The 16,779-nt window shown below is 42.2% G+C and overlaps 1 protein-coding gene and 1 pseudogene across 1 annotated transcript; both read left to right on the plus strand.

Moving 5' to 3' along the window:
* The first annotated feature begins 1,502 nt into the window (after window positions 1-1,502).
* Window positions 1,503-2,550, plus strand: LOC149110589 (uncharacterized; annotated as a pseudogene).
* A 7,183-nt stretch (window positions 2,551-9,733) lies between these two features.
* LOC149110590 (uncharacterized) lies at window positions 9,734-13,166 on the plus strand. The gene is made up of 2 exons (XM_089291466.1): window positions 9,734-10,378; window positions 12,241-13,166. The coding sequence occupies exons 1-2, from the start codon at window positions 9,763-9,765 to the stop codon at window positions 13,164-13,166; spliced, it is 1,542 nt and encodes a 513-aa protein (XP_089147592.1). The 5' UTR covers window positions 9,734-9,762.
* The last annotated feature ends 3,613 nt before the right edge of the window (window positions 13,167-16,779 follow it).

Below are 16,779 nucleotides of genomic sequence, written 5' to 3' on the forward strand. Positions count from 1 at the left end.
TTCAACGTTAGAAATTGCTACTCTTGTGAAAGGTTTTGAATTAGGAATAAATTGAGCGCTCAATACGTAGATGATAGGTTGGCTTGGCGAAGATCATTGAGGACAGGCAGTTTCCATCTGTTGTTGCCGACTGCCGCCATTTTTTTCAACCTCAGAGACTGCGAATTTTTTCGTCAGAGGTCTTTCAATGGAAGATGCGCACAAGGATCCGCAGGCTTTCCAATCGGGAAAACCACAGGTCACCAACCATTTTAGCTGTGTATAAAGCAATGTCTGAGAATACTTCGAAAATTAGTCTAAATGCTACGTAGGAAATAATTTAAATAAAAGTAGCTTACCTTATGGTTTGCATTATTTTGATGTCTCTGTGTTCCTGGAGCGGCTTAATTTAAAGCCAATTATAACTCGTCCATTCAACTCGCCTATTCACCTTACTGACACCCTGTCGTGGTGGTGGAGCTTGTGTGTCTCAATGACCCAGAGAGCTGTGCCGGCGGGGACTTTGGTCCCTGACAGGTCTAATCTTGCCGCATTGGTCGAAGGGTAGAGGCCAGACGAAGACCAGCCCCTGGTCCTCTAGGTTGGGGGGGCCGGGGGGGGGGGGTGGACGGCGGGCCGATAACCCGCTCTCGGAAAAAGAAACATATTACAGAAACCGAAACTAGAATTACCACTACGCCTTACCAGGAAGCAGGGGTACAAGATGCTAACACCCGGTTGGAGCAACGTGCGAAGCAGAGAATGACGCATAAACCGCCGATGAAATTGCTGTCGCCAAACGCGTGTGTGAAGATCGGGCAATGTAACGTAAGGACATTGTTTAAGACTGGTAAGTATGCTCAGGTGATCAAAGAGATGGAGAGATATGGTATTAGTATTCTGGGAGTAAGTGAAACGAGATGGAACTCTTGTGAGAGGTTGAGGATAGCTACAGGAGAAACTGTGCTGTACTCAGAAATGGATGAAGGTGAACATCATAAGAGAGGGAGTTGGCTTGATTCTGTCTAAAGAAGCTGCACAATGCCTGCTGGAATGGGAAACGGTGTCTGAGAGGATAATCAGAGCCAGGTTCAACTCGAGGTGGCAGCAGGTCACCATCTTGCAATGCTATGCCCCAACAAACGAGGCAACGATTTCTACGACCAGCTACAGATGGTTTTGGAGCAGGTGCCATACAGAGATGTGAAGATCGTCATGGGAGATATGAATGCTAAGGTGGGGATTGACAATACAGGCAGAGAGGAGCTGATGGGTAAACATGGGGCAAGAGCTGAGATGAATGAAAATGGTGAGAGGTGGGCGGACTTCTGTCAGCCAAATGAGCTGGTAATCGGTGGAACGCTGTTCCCCATAAGGAGTGTCACAAGCGGACATGGAGGTCTCCTGACGGTGTTATTGTGAACCAGATCGACCACCTGGCATTTAGCAGGAGATGGAGGAGCTCACTGCAGGACGTTCGCGTGCTGCGTGGGGCAGACGTTGGATCGGACCACCATCTGTTGATGGCAAAAGTCAGGCTTAGGATTGCCAAAGTGAGAAAAGTGGAAAGTGGCCGAGTGCGTTTCGAGGTCAGCAAGCTGAAAGACTTCGAGGTTAGGAACGCATTCAAGCTAGCGCTGCACAACAGATTTGAGGGTCTGCAGCAGTTGATAGAGGAGGAGGAGCTGCCAGTGGATGATGAATGGAGGCTGATCGAACAAGGTTACGTGGAGACCTGCGAGCAGGTGCTGAGTAGGACAAAGGCAAACAGGAAAGAGTGGATCAGCAAGGAGACTTGGGAGATAATTGAGCAGCGAAAGGTGGCAAAAAACACCACGAACATGGCCAGAACGAGAAAGCAGAAGAGAGATGCAAACAAAAGGTACCAAGAGCTGAATAGGGAGGTGAAGAGGAGGTGCAGGAGAGAAAGGAGGGCGTATGTGGAATCAGAAGCTGAGAGAGCTTAGAAGGCTGAAAAGAGAGGTGATGCAAGGACTTTGTACGAGATCACCAGAAAGTTAAGTGGGAGGTTCCAGAATACATGTAAGACAGTGAGAAACGAGGCAGGCGTGTTGCTCAGGTCAGCAGAGGAGGAGATGCACCGGTGGAGGGAGCACTTTCAAATAGTGCTTAACCACGAAGAGCCGCTCAACCCGCCAGAGGTGGAGCCAAATGACGAGCTTAACATCAGGACAGGTCGCATCACACGTATTGAAATCAAGAATGCTATAAAGAAGTTAAAAAACGGGAAGGCTGCAGGATGTGACAATATACCATCAGAGGCAATTAAGGCGGGAGGGGACACGTCAGAGGAGGTTCTTTTGGACCTATGCAACAGGATATGGAGTGAGGAGAAGATACCAGAGGAGTGGCAGAAGGGTCTGATAATCAAGCTGCCCAAGAAAGGTGATCTGAGCTACTGTAAAAACTGGCGTGGCATCATGTTGCTGAACATGGCAAGTAAGGTGTTTGGCAGAGTGATCCTGGAGCGTATCAAGATCACGCTATATGAAAAATTGAGAGAGGAACAGGCGGGCTTCCGAGCTGGCCGAAGCTTTACAGATCAAATAGCAACACTGCGGATTACTGTGAAGCAGTCCCCCTTGCATATCAACTTTATAGATTTTGAAAAGGCCTTCGATAGTATCAGCAGAGAGGTTTTGTGGAGGTTGTTTCGGCACTACGGGATGCGTGACAAGGTGGTCACCATCATCAGAGCTCTCTATGAAGCCTTTTTCCGCACAGGTGGTACACAATGGACAGAGGACGCAACCATTGAATATGAGAACTGGGTATGACAAGGCTGCCTGCTATCGCCCGTGCTGTTTCTGGTCGCCCTGGATTGGCTGACAAGGACAGCCTTTGACAGGAAGAGAGGTATTCAGTGGACCTTTACGACATCCTTAGAAGACCTTGACTTTGCCGATGATCTGGCCTTACTGTCGCAAAGAATACAGGAGATGAGGGATAAGACACAGGCCTCGGAGGAACAAGGTGCGAAGGTAGGCCTCAAGATCAATGCCACCGAGACAAAGTTGATGCGTATTGGTACCAAACGCGGTGATGGTGTATCGGTTGCAGGGGGGCGGATTGAGGAAGTGGATGAGTTCACATACCTTGGGAGCATTGTAAGCAAGAAGGGAGGCACTGGCGAGGACGTTCAGGCACGAATTGGAAAGGCAAGACAGGCATTTGCGATGCTGAGACCAATATGGCGATCCACAGCACTAACAACTAAGACCAAGCTGAGAGTATTTGGGTCAAATGTGAAGGCGGTGCTCTTGTATGGTTCTGAAACTTGGAGGCTGACTAAGGGATTGGAGCAGAAGTTGCAAGTGTTAGTCAATTAGAGCCTGAGGAACATCTTGCGGAATTGGTCGCCTAGAAAAATCAGCAACAAGGAGCTCTGGAGACAAACAGGGCAGCGACCGATAGACCAAGAGATAAGACAAAGAGCTTTGGGCTGGATCGGCCACACGTTGAAGAGACCAGATTAACATGTAGTCAAGAGGGCACTGGAGTGAACCCACAGGGGAAGCGAAAGAGGGAGACCCCAGCACACCTGGCGACGTACGAGAACGGCAGAGTTGGAGAGGAAACATCTCACGTGGAATGAGGCAAAGGGCACTGCACAAAATAGGGTTAGGTGGCGCGTTCTAGTTGAGGACCTATGTTCCACTAGGAACGAAGAGGAATAAGTAAGTAAGTATTCAACGTCGGGGCCGCCTATGAGATAACTGAAAGCTAAGGGCAGTAGATTGGTCTAGATAGGACAGCACTATTTCTCCTATCTCTGTTTCTCCCCAATATTTCATCTTTAATTCGGTTAAGGGCTTCTTGGTTAATGAGGAACGTAAGTTTTGGATACGTCACTACTCATGACGTCATACGTCTCCGTAAACTAAACCCGAACTCAGTGAACTGTCAGCTTTCTCCGCTTTCTCCCGCTCTCAGCCCAACCCCGGACGTCTCTTGCCCTATTAAAAGGTACCAAACCTGAGTTTCCAGTTTGAGCTGCTCATTTTCAAGGTAAGACCATTTTGTAAATTTCTGTACGGGCCTGCCAAGGTGGATCTAGTCAGCAAAATGTGAATGACTAGAGACTGACAAGCAATGATGAAAGACAGACCACGTGGCCGAGATACAATACATATTTTACAATATTTGTTAAGCACTACCTGGCTTCTTCATGAAATTTTTTATATATACTTTTTATATGTACTACACTAATGCAAAGGCTGCAATCTGATTGGCCAAGCTATCGCAGGGGATGAGCGGAAAGGGGAACGAAACAAACACCAAGATGAGGGGGATGTGGGGAAGAAAGCGCCCTTTCTCGTCCCATATCCTTAGCCTTTGTCCACTCTGTTCTTCGCGAACTCTTCTAACAGACTAAGGGCCTATGGGCTGATAGTTAGCCACGAACATTTTAAAGTTTTCTTATTTAAAATAAGTGTTTCAAAAAACACTGAGGTGGTCATTTAGAAAGTGATTTCTAACAGCGAGGGCAGCTATCAACTCATAGGTCCGTAACATAAGCTCTCTATTGTCCTTATTGACTTGATTGTTCACCACTGACTTTTCCTGTCGCATTGTCTGTATATTTGGCGGAAACAACCGCCCACTTTGAATGACTCTTTGCATTCTTTATATTTTTGGCGGTGACGACCGTCCATTCATGTCCATATGCAACAGATTGCAGCGTATTTGAAATTCGGAAGACACTTGCCCTACATGTGCACAACGCTACTTCTAGTTTTTTAATTTAGGTAATAACTAATGGTTCAGTCATTCATCATCACCTATTTCTCTGACTGGAAAATGATCAACAGAGGAAACTTTTCGTATTATAATTTGACCTTCCTGTTTTGATGGAGGCAAGATTATGCAAATTGGACCTCGTGACAAACTCAACCTCGTGATGGAGTTTCACTCGAGCAGCAAAGTTTTGCTAAGTTCTTCCCGTTTCTGTCTCGTGAGCGCTGTTTGTCGGACCACAAATTCTTTTGAACTTGTGATTAACCTGTTGAGCTTGGTAAGTAAATTTTTCAAATGTACCGAACTGAAGTCATATATAGCTCAATTTTGTAGCCATTACTCACGAGTAATGTGCATCATGGCAGAAGCCATCTTCGAGAAGAAGAATATCCTTGGGTCAATGACATTCCAACTAGAGAAACGAAATATACTTAATGTCTTGAGGTGGGGAATGATAAAATCGGAGATTTAACCGAGACGCTTTCTCAGACCCTTCAATATATGAAAATCCGAGAGCACGATTTCAACGATTTTCATTCGAAAGTTTGATCCGCGACCGTGCTGTCGAGTTTTGAAATGTGAAATGTGGCACCGGTGCTCATTGTTTGGAGTGCCGAGATTATCTCAGGAGTTGATGCTAATTTGTGCGTTTTTTTTTCTGTAATTTTTGTTGCAATTTCAGCCTTGAGTTTTGCGTAGTGATAGCTTCTTTTTTGTAAAAGCTCTCCCTCATGAAAATCGTGATAAGCAAAACCACACGCGCCCGTTAAGAGCCATTATGGGTCGCTTTCTCCTCTTTTCCTCTTTAAGATGTTGACTCGTTTCGTTCCTTCTTGCCCAGTTTTTGGCTCATGTAAATGGTCGTAAATGGTGTTTGGTGTAACGCAAACCGATCCCAAAACTTACTAGACATAACAATGCAAAAAAAATCCTAGCCCGAGACGATGATATGATCAAGACGCTCCATGAGATGATCGATACAATCGATACAGACTTTACTGTAACATCCTATGTATGGTAACAACTCGCTCTTAAATTATTGCAATTACGTTGTTTATTACGTTTCCTAAAATCTATATTTTTGACCGTTTATACGTGGTAATAAGATTAAGAAAAAAATATTTTCGCATTGTTCGACTTTACATTTTGTTGTGGTATCATCGGCGATGTCAAAGCGTGCTAGAGCAGTATATCAGTGGTTTTTACTCACTGAGAATATACAGTTCATGTCTGATAACTCGAACCCTTTGGTAACTCGAATCACGATCGTGCTAACTTGAACCGAAATTGATTTCCGCTGGGTTTGCTTCCTTTACATTTATACCTTTCAAACTAAAACCCTTAATAACTTGAGCCTCCCTCCTTCCCACTCCCGCTAACTTAGACGGTGATATTTTTTGTCCTTCAGGGACATTTTCTTAATAGCTAAATCTCTTCAACGTCAGTTTTAAAAGTCTTATGAGTCGTAGCTCTTCAGAATCATCGACAAAAAGAGTATTGACTGGGGAGAGCTATTCGTGAAAGGAACGTAACGGTAACTCATTACAACGTAACAACTTGCCACAGAATGCCATCGTAATATTCATCTGATGCTTTGCTTTATTTTCTTTTATTCTCTTCAAATCTTTGATGATGTGCTTTGTTGGCAAGATATCGTTCCAATTTTATCCGAAGTCTATGTGAGAAACCTGATTGAAACGCTTGCCGTTTTATTCCCTAAGTTCCGGTCATTTGTCTAATAACTCAAACTCCTGATAGCTCGAACCTTTTTCGATTTCTCTTGACGCTTAATCTTATCGATAGCTAACGGGACATGGAACTTCGAGACTGAAGAATCTGATACTACCTCTCGATCGATCGGCGAATTTCAGGACAGTAATTATTTCCCGGATTCACTTTCGTTGGAGCTTCTGGTTGTCGAAACCACAATCCTCGAACAAATGTGCCAGTTACTAGTTTCTAAAGAAACCGGTTGGACTGCGTCGGCGGGTGAGTGAAACACCTAACCATTAATCAAACTGAATTTGATAAAGGTGAATTATTAAACCGCCGTCGCGATTATGCGACGCTGGTGTTCCGAGGGTTTCAGTTTGATTTGTTCGCGGAAATTTGGTCGAATATCAATCGCTTTCTCGCTATGATCTCATGAAATCAAAATTTGTATACTTGTGTCAGTTACCGCTCCTATCAAGAGAAAGCCAAGAGAAAAATGTAGCTTTTAAGGTACCATATTTGACGTTGGTTTGAAGCTATTATTTTTAAAGACTCCTATCGTGTCGCCTGACCCAATCCCTGTAGGGACGTTTTAAAGCCCAAAACGTATCAATAGATAGCAAAGAAATTGACAAAACTTGTTGAGTAATCAAATGTGTAAAACAATTTCATTAAGAGTTAGTCTGCTGTGCTTTTGATGATTTTGTGGTGCCGCCATTACCCGGGGGGTACTTTAGGAATTTCTGGGTGGGGATGTGCCGCTGAGACCCTGGAACCCCTAGCCTATACCAGAGCTAGTTCAGCTGAATTTTGCTACCCTATAATAGAGTAAACTCCCCAGATCCCCCCATCTATCGACACTATTGCGGCTGATTTACGTAAATTTAAACTTGCCGATTTGATTTTTTTTATATTTTTGAGTGGCAATTCCTGGTTTTCTTAGTCTAGATAAAATCTTCAACCAACTAGTCAGTTTTGGGAAAAATGATACCCTGTTCAAGACCCAAACGCTTTGATTTATATACCCTATCCTACAGTAAACTGCTTGAAAACCATACCCCTTCACAGCGGCTCATACCTATATAGCCCATATATGGCAGTGCCCTCCCCCGGGGCCATTGCGGGCTTAATTTCATGGTCAACACGACTTACGGAATACTAGAAATGATTGACAGTATAGGGCACTTTACTAGCTCCCACGTGCCCAGAACAATTACTCTAAATATAGTAACGGAAAAATAGCTATTCATGACTTAAATAAAGGAATCTGGCATAGTGTTTGCGATTATATGAGAGGTAGGGTTGTCTTCAGCCTCTCTTTATTCTTGAATATTACTGGCAGCAAGTTCCAAATATAAAATTATTTCACTCTTTTAAAAGGCAAACACGCTTTTCATCAGTGTGGGAAAATACCAGAAAGTAAATTGCTTTGTCTAACCTTTTGAGATAACATCAAGACGCTGTTGCTTCCTATTGGTTGGATCATTGGTTTGAAACACCTCAGGCGATTCATGTTTCTCGATCGACTGTTTCCTTTGAGGGATTACGATATACGGGTAAATACTTTTATAGATGTGCATTGTTCGAAAAGTACACAAATAGAATGATGCAGTTTCAAGATATCAAATTTTGGGTTGGAATCTCGAAAGGGATCCCGCATAGCATTCTGGGTTTGTTTGGCAGCCCTCGGCCATGTGGCAGCGTTCGGCCACGAACAAATTTTTTTTCGGACCAAAACAAAACAAAACAAAAAGGAGCGCTCGGCTGGGTAGTAAATTTAATTTTGATTTGATTTGATTTATCTTTGGTTTCATTTTATTTCTAATTCACATTTTGCTTTCACTTGCTTTTATTTTAAAAAGAAAAATAAGAAATAAATAAAAATTGATTCCTACAAATTTGAAAATTTTAATGACTTTAATGGCAGTTCTCGGCCACCATACTGGTCTGCAGTCTGCAGTCTGCATTTTGCCCTCAGTCTGCATTTTACCCCCGTTCTGCAGTCTTCGTTTTACACTGACCGTTTCAAAACTCAGCAGTGTTCTCATTCATATAAACTAGCCGTCCGTAATTGCTTTGATTGACAGAGAAAACCACTTCAAACGAGTATTGATTCTAAGAAAAGATTCAACAGGAAGACCGTATTGTACTGAGAAACTTAAACGGCGCTACTTTATTGAGATCTATCATGCGATTCCACCTGAAACATTTACGCAAACATAAATGGTTTGGACTTAATTCTCGTGAACTGCACGTAATGCAAACCATATCGATTGTGCCCTGGCGAATACCATCATGAACGCCCCCTCGCTATCCCTACACTAAAAGTAATCGTTCGTGTCCTAGAAACCTCCTAGTAGCCGAGCCGCTAAGACTCATTTCATGCGAAATTTCATATAATGCGAAAAGCAACTAAGACGCCTTGACCACACTTTAGTGTAGACCACAGACTTTGATTCCTCGGCTGATTATCCGCGAACTCTCAATTCTTTAGAAACCCACCCAGAAAGTCCTGGGCTTAACCATAGTAAACACAGCATCAGAGTTGTCGGAACTGAAGGCCGATGTTTGTAACAAAACAAAGATGGGCGTTCTAAAGCTAGCCTGCGTAGCAGTCTTTTCCGTTTCCTCTAAGCGGGAGAAGGCGAGAGCTAAAGGGAAGTCGCGCGAACGCATGGGGCGAGAGCAAAACGTTAGGAACAGGGGGGAGGGGGTCAGTAACTTTTTTGTTACCTCTATCCCCGTCCCCTCGCGCAACTCTCGCTTGCCTGAAAGGAAACGGAAAAAACTGCTACGCAGGCTATTCTAAAACCAGGATGAAATCTTCACATACATGGCTCACCTTTACAAACGGCAATTTGATTGGTTGTTCATAGTTGGCCCAATCTGATTGGTGTGACACACAAACATCTCTCACTCATCCACTTACTGATCCACTCGTAACATAGCCCAGACCCGACAACTAAGAGGTTTTTTTTTAAACAAAAAAATGTCTCAAAAACTGTAAAAACTGTAAAGGTAAAAACCTTATGACCGTTTCATGGTAACGGTCCGTATCGCAAAATCGCGACCAAGAAAGAACCAATCAGAAGGCTCGGATTTACCTCAAAACTCCCTTGCCATATAATAATGCTGTGTATTTTATCGCATCTCAGAAAAATGTCACCAGAGAGTCTGGGAACATTACTGATCTTGCCAATCGTTTTGACGTTACTTTGTTTAAAAAGTTATCTTCCTAATTATGTAATTATTCAGAAATTCTTGCAAATGAAGAAGTCACTTTTTTTTGTCTATCTTAGGTGAAAAAGGTTGATGCAAACGGTAGAGACTCTCAGGGTCAAGAGTATGTCTCGTCAATTTGCTGGTTCTGCCATTGCACAGGGGCTCTATGTTGGTCGAATTGACCGCTGGCCATGGTGGAAACCAACTTGTAATGAGTGCCGATGGTTACTTCTCTCAGGTGCTTCAGATCCTCCAAGCGGCATTGTTATTTCTGATAGAAAGACCAAGGACTATCTTGGAGAGGGACGCGGCACATTTCTTGCCGGTGTTGCTCATGATTTAGCCAACATGGAAGCTGCAGTTGGAGCTATGTTATTCAACACTGTAAAAGATCTTTATCTAACCAAATCCACAGCGTTAGATCACATCAGGAGACTTTTTGATACCTGCAAAGGTAAACAAGTCAAACCTATCCTCTACTACACTGGGCATGGAGAAATTGGGACCGGAAACTGGTGCTTTGCTGATGGGACAATCAGTATTCAAGAAATTCTTGATACGCTTCCTGAAAGAACTTACTACCCAATGATCTTCAGCGATGCTTGCTACAGTAGCCACTGGGCAAATTTCTGCCGTCAAAAGAACATCGCAGGTTTCAACTGCTTAGCAGCATGTCCGGAGTATTCTGAAGCTATTGATACCACAGGTTTGTACAACCTTCAATTTAGGGTCCGGACGCACTAGGCGAATTTTTGTTTATTTTGCAAAAATATGTCATCAGTTCCGTTCTACAAGTGCGCTACCAAAATTTTGTCATGCCGTGCCAAACTTCAAAGGCGCCGTCGAGGCAGGACAAATTTTATTCAAGCGTCAAAACTGTCAGATTTTAAAATTTGTAGGCCTTAATCTGACTGAAAATGTCAATCAAGTAAATTTGATCTCACGTTTTAGAGTCTATACACTTAGGCAGAATCCCGTTAGATTTCAACGCGATTGACACTTGTGGTTATCAAACATTTTCGTGTTTTCAAGTGTGTACGCGACTACCAAATTCAAAATTTGTCGACATTTTTGGCAGAGCCAAACAAATCTTGTCAGCCTAGTGTGTACAGTACCTGACCTCTTCCAGGCGTTCAGTTAGTTGGGGCGCAGCGCGAAAAATGGCGCGCGAAAAAATAGGGGAGAAGTGCGGCGAGAGAAAGCGAAAGAATGCCAGTGGGCAAACTTAATTAACAAAAGGTTGTTCCGGTATGCCGCGATCTGGGGAATGGGGAACGGGGAACGGAGAACGGAGAACGGGGAACGGGAAAGGGGTAAGGGGAAGCAGAACGGGGAACGGGGAACGCTCTATAGAGGGTGTTAGTAAATACTCTAGGGAGCCATCTTAAGGTTCACATTTTCAGAATGCTGGTTTCCAAGTGTCCATAGAAACTGCGTAAGGGTTCCGTTTAATTCTCCAACATAACAGAACAACATAACAGCTGAATAGGACGCAACTTTTGGCACTGAAAGTTTTTAAAAAATCTGTTCATAGGGTTCAGAGCCACGTTAAGTTTCAAAACGTTTAGGTGGCGCTGAACCCCATGCACAGATTTTTTTTAAAACTTTGTCAGAAGTTTCATCTTATCCTGCTAATCAAACTTTGATAATATAAGTTTTTGAATTATAAGCCCTTAAACCTAAATTTAAGGGTGTCTTTAGCAGGTCATACTGTTGCTATGGTAACCTATTGTGTCACGAAAATGATAACGTGTTCACCAATGATTGGGTAGTGTTTTGATACCATGGTTGTAGCATCAATTGAAGAAGGATGGTTATAATGATCTATCAAAATCTAAGTCTTCAAAGTGCTGGAAACGGTTTTGAGCCACCTAAATAACAAAATAAACTATGAAATATGTTTTGCGATTTGATACTTGTGCTCATCTTCTCTCCTGCTGTAATGATAAGTTCTCCAATTTATAAGTTATTATTTGGCTATGGAGAACCAAACAAAACACATGTATGTGCATAGGTTCAAGTTTTTGAAGCGTTGACTCGTTAACCAAAGCGCTGCTGCGGTCTCCCTTTCTGTGGTGGAATATATAGTCTTGACTGATGGTTTTGATTCGGAGACTCAGAGACCCAGGGGCTGATAGTTGGGACGAAGCGATATTTTCGGGCGAAATTTTACATCAAGAGCGGGGACTTTCGCCCGAAAATTTTGTTTCGTCCCGACTATCTATCAATCAAGGTCTCAGTCTGAGATTTTCCCGTAAAGACCTCAATCTCGGTTAACAGGTAGTTACTAAAGCGAACTTTTTCCCTGTGATGAGGTAAAGCAAAGCGATTACGGAGGTTGAAGAGCTAATCGGGCGGTATTCGTTCTTGAGAACAAATTGTTGTTAAACATAAGAAAAACCTTGAACCATTTTATCTCAGGGCTAAACGCTTATTCTGGTTATCACTGTCTCGGAAATGAGCTACAGGCAGTTATAAAAGCTGTGCTTTCAGCATGCAAGAAGTACTGAACTCTTTAGTCCTAAAACCTGAATGCTGTATCTAATGGATTTTTTGAACAATTCTTAGGCAAAGGTGGAGACTTGACTTTGTTCATGACTGGAAAGAAAGAACGTTCTGACACTGAACCTGTGTACAGTGGAGAGAACAGGAAAGACTTTCCGATTACGCATGGATACGACTCATATGAGTACAATGATTTGATTGGCAGCCATATTCAAAATTCTGAAAATATTGTGACCTGCCAAAGTTTCTTTAATGGACACTTTATTGGATGCTTTGCACCTTCACAAAGTTACAGTCCCAGACCTAACGTTTCCTGGGAGTTTGGATATGACTTTAACTCTCTCATCCAGTGGGTCGGAAAAAATTCGAATCAGATGAATGGAACGTCAAAACAAATATATTCTCTTGCGTGCGAAGAGAATGTAGGATTTGGTGTATTTTTCATGGAAAATTATGGCGCTAATCAATTGATTTTATCAATAAGCGAATTAGGATGGGAGAGATGGAGATATGGTCATCAGATCACTCCATGTGTTACCTGGGACTCAAAATTTTATGTTATTATGACAAAGGGCACAAAAGAATACAGAGGCAGAACACAGACATGGTTCATTAACAATACGTGGGACGGGACACACTTTGCAATAAATGCACTTTTCAATAAAGGATTCACTGTAACAGGAATATGTTATTCCACTGGACGGGGGCAGTATTTTGTTGTCATGACAAAGATACCAGAGAAGGTCCAGAGCAGCTTCTATTTTGATGACCAAAAATCAGTGTTCAACTGGATGGAAGAGCAGCATCATGTGGGATATCGTTCAACAGTCATATTCTTTGAGCCAACTCTTAATAAATTTCTAGTTGTAATGATTAAAGATAACAACAGATCGAGCTTTCAGTGTTTATCGGGCGTTAAGCTTAAGGAAGCTCAAGATAGGTTTCAGCAGGGGCCCATGTTCGTTCCACCATATCACGGCTTTTGGTAATAAGGCTGCAATAATTTGTCACACAAATTATGCATAATTTTTGTTAAACAAGTTTGGCTGTCCTTTGTATATGACAGGTTACGATAGCAACGGTAAAATCTATCAGGAAAACCCTTAATTGACTCCCATTTTATAATTATTATTGAATTGTCATAAGCAAGATAACATGCAATATTGCAAAGCTTTATAAAATGCCAATCGCATCCTCAGTAAATGCATTATAATTTTTGACAATCGTTACTGATATTAAATTAATATTTTGCCGACATGGAACAGAGAACTGGGTGCGAGCGTGGTTACCCGAAGGCTTATTGTTAGTGCGTTTGCAAAAGAAACCGACGGTTGAGAAACTTGTGACATTCCCCGGTCAGCCTTGCCACTAACACTTTCGGATAAGGTTTATTTTTTTCGTCCTAGTGTTGTGCAAATAGCGTTATCTGATTTATCTTTCATTCTGTTGTTTAGACTATATATCAACCTTAAAACCCCAAAGGTGGCCCCACAGTATTTGGTCGGGGCTACACGGTCCCTATTTTTCCTAACGAGAGGTTTTTGGGGTTTACGTGTCCGGCTTTGGCGCATGTAGAATGCTATTTGATGGCTTATTGTCTCAATTAAAACTTAACTTGGGCCTGGCTGACCAGCGCGCCCATGCCTCATAACCTTTGAGTGTGTTCGGTTGTGTAGTGAAGGCAAAATACAGCTGTAGTTAGAGTTCATGATTGCAAACAAAATTTTAAGTATTAAAAGCTTGTAACAGAACACAAAAGGACTGACTATTTCTTTGCAGCAAGCGAGTATGATTTATTCTAGTCGGGGAGAGGCGGGGGAAACTGCGTTCACTTCTTCCATTATCCACAGCGCTTCTCAAAAGTAACTATGTGCCATGGCCGTGAGTAAATCAGCCTGTGTCGAGACTCTTATCCGAAAGGTTCTTGGTATTTACAGTCATATCCTCACTGCATACTCATTACCTTATTTATCGCATTAGACTAAGCTATGGCAGAAGTCCGCTACTGCTGAGGCAATAGATGTGCAAAGTGAATATGTGCCGAGCTTATCCACCACCAACAGGGGAGGTGGGCGGGTGGCGAAATTTGCCTGTCGTTCCTAAGGACCGATGAAATGAGTCAGGTAGCTTCAGGTGATGCGACCAAATTAAAACTCCGGGAGCGCAAAGCTACCGCGACAAGGCATGCGCGATAGCTGGGAGATGCGAAGAGGTTGCCGGTACTTAAATTTATACCTTGAGCTAATTAATTCTGCAGTAGAATAGTTTTAATGTTTGTGACTTGCATTAACATACCTGAGGAATTTTCACTTCACCCACCAAAGGAACTTAACAATACAAGCTGAAAGTGAAAGGGCAAAGCGACATTTTTATTCTATTTGCACTTGGACAGTTCCATCATAACATTTTTGTTCTCTTTCCCTGCTGTCTTGACGAACCAAGAGGAAGCATGGCGGCTTGTGGTTAGTCATGTCAACAGCTAAGACATTTTACAGAGACTTAAAACCTTTTGTTTAATATCAGAGTGGTGGTTTTGATTACAAAAAACTGAGAGATACTGATAAAAGATATACAAGCGCTACTTCGCTTTCTGTGAAATTAGTCGCGGAAGTACAATAAATGTTTTTGACATTTACAGTTTCAGTTTAGTGATCTACTGTTACATCGACGTTTCCACATGTGATTTTACCATTCGCGTTCGTTCAGTTTCAAGTTTCCTACATTCTTTTAATTTTTCGATGACGAACTACTGAAACTGGCAAACGGTCAATAATAGCCAATAATTTCGATTTACACGGTCAAAATATTCTTAAACAGAGACGATTTAAGTGTCATTGCCAGAGAAAACCGGGAAGTACCTGAAGATCGAGGTCGGCCGTTTACATTCATCTTTCACAGTATAAAGGCTGTCCGAAAAGATTAACAACCAGCGCTGCTATCCGGCTTACGAAAGGATCATAAAGGACAGACGACTGGAATAAACATCTCAAAACGTGTAATCGCTGCTAGGTCAGGATTTCTAGCGGAAATCTTTCTTGCCTTCATTGTTGTCATTTGTATCGACGCAGGTTTGTACGCCGTTTTGTTGTCCGTTTTATTTCTTTTCTTTATTATCTCGTGCATACAATTGACTTACGACCACTTGCTTTGAAGCTTGAGAAAATTTTTTGCTGATTCAAAGATGTCTTAAGGTGTCTCGAAAACTCAGACCCGGGAAACACTTCTTAATTTAGCAGAATTAATCGAAGCATAAGGATCCGTAGTATATAATACCCGAAACTTAATTTCACGCAACGCACCTCGAGCCATTGCAACTAAACTTGGAATTCAAATGGTTTTCAAGTATAAAATAAATTTCATCAATTTGATTTATACTTATAAAGCAACCAACCAAAAAAAAAAAAAAAAAAAAAAGAAAACATAAGAATGCTGCGTATTATTTTCGTGATCCGAGCAGAGGAATCTACCACCGCGGGCTGCTTTATTTTTCCTCTCTCTGCAGATTCTGCCTATGACGTTGTATCGACGAACAGCAAATAAGTCGTCTTGAAGCAATCCACAGTAAACACGCTGCCAGAAAAAAGTGATATTTTTCGAGCCTCAATTTTCGAGACACGCAGAGAGTCTGACTTTTTCGGGTCTAAGTTTTCGTTTTCGAGGGTCTCAGTTTTGCGGGTCTGAGGTGTGAGTTTTCAATCTCGCAAGTTGCGCAAGAAAATCCACAGAAAACCAAATAATGATAACCCTTTCAGCTGGTTTACATGTGAATGTCAAAAATAAAACAACTTTATTTAATGAGTCCTTAGAAAACCAAATGAAATTGAAATGTCGTCTAGGACAGCAGATTTTTCCTCCATCCCCTTGCAAACTGGCAGGGTGTGAATGGTGGTGAGATGGGAAGAGACCCTTCTCCTTTGCCACTATGTAATGGTACTTCTTCCCAGCCTCATAGTTCCACCTCTGCACTCTCCTTGAATGGGGTAGGAAGGATAAAAACACTACTGCCTGGACAAATATGTTTCTTTTTTAACAATACATTGCATCATTTCGTTTTATTTTTGACATTCAGATCAGTTGAACCATCTTATTTTTGTAGATGTTCTTGAGTTACCATCCCATTTCTCTTAACACGGATACAACTACATTTTGGCCGGGTTAATGAAAATTAATTTGCCTCCGCACGGTTTTTCTTTTCATAACCATCTCAAAACTATCTCAATTAATCTTCAGAGCAACTCAGTTCCGTGCAAAATGTAATTCAATTTACGTTCGTGGATCACAAACATGCAATCTCGTGCTTTATGAACTTTAAATAGTTGTCTTTAACAGAAGTAAAATTAACAAGAAATTACCAATACTAATTTGGATGTAATTTCGTCACATTGAGGGGGTTTTGTGGTGATATTGACAAGAGCAACATTAAATTGCTTTTGTTGAAAATAAACGTTTCAGAGCGGAAAACAACTCGGTGTACTAACCTGTGACGTCAATCGCATGCACGAGGTAATAAAGGAAGGAAATGAAACGGAAAACAAGACGGTGTACAAACCTGCGACGATCTGACAAACGACAACAATGAAGGCAAGAAAAATTTCCGCTGGG

The sequence above is a fragment of the Orbicella faveolata genome, unplaced genomic scaffold (assembly GCF_042242905.1).
Source record: "Orbicella faveolata isolate gen_17 unplaced genomic scaffold, um_ofav_v1 contig_24, whole genome shotgun sequence".
NCBI classification, from domain to species: domain Eukaryota; kingdom Metazoa; phylum Cnidaria; class Anthozoa; order Scleractinia; family Merulinidae; genus Orbicella; species Orbicella faveolata.

Excerpts from the sequence above, each read along its gene's own strand:
- LOC149110590 (XM_089291466.1), top strand. The coding sequence starts at position 9,763 with ATGCAAACGGTAGAGACTCTCAGGGTCAAGAGTATGTCTCGTCAATTT. Across the intron at positions 10,379-12,240 it reads TGAAGCTATTGATACCACAG|GCAAAGGTGGAGACTTGACT; the intron begins GTTTGTACAACC and ends AACAATTCTTAG.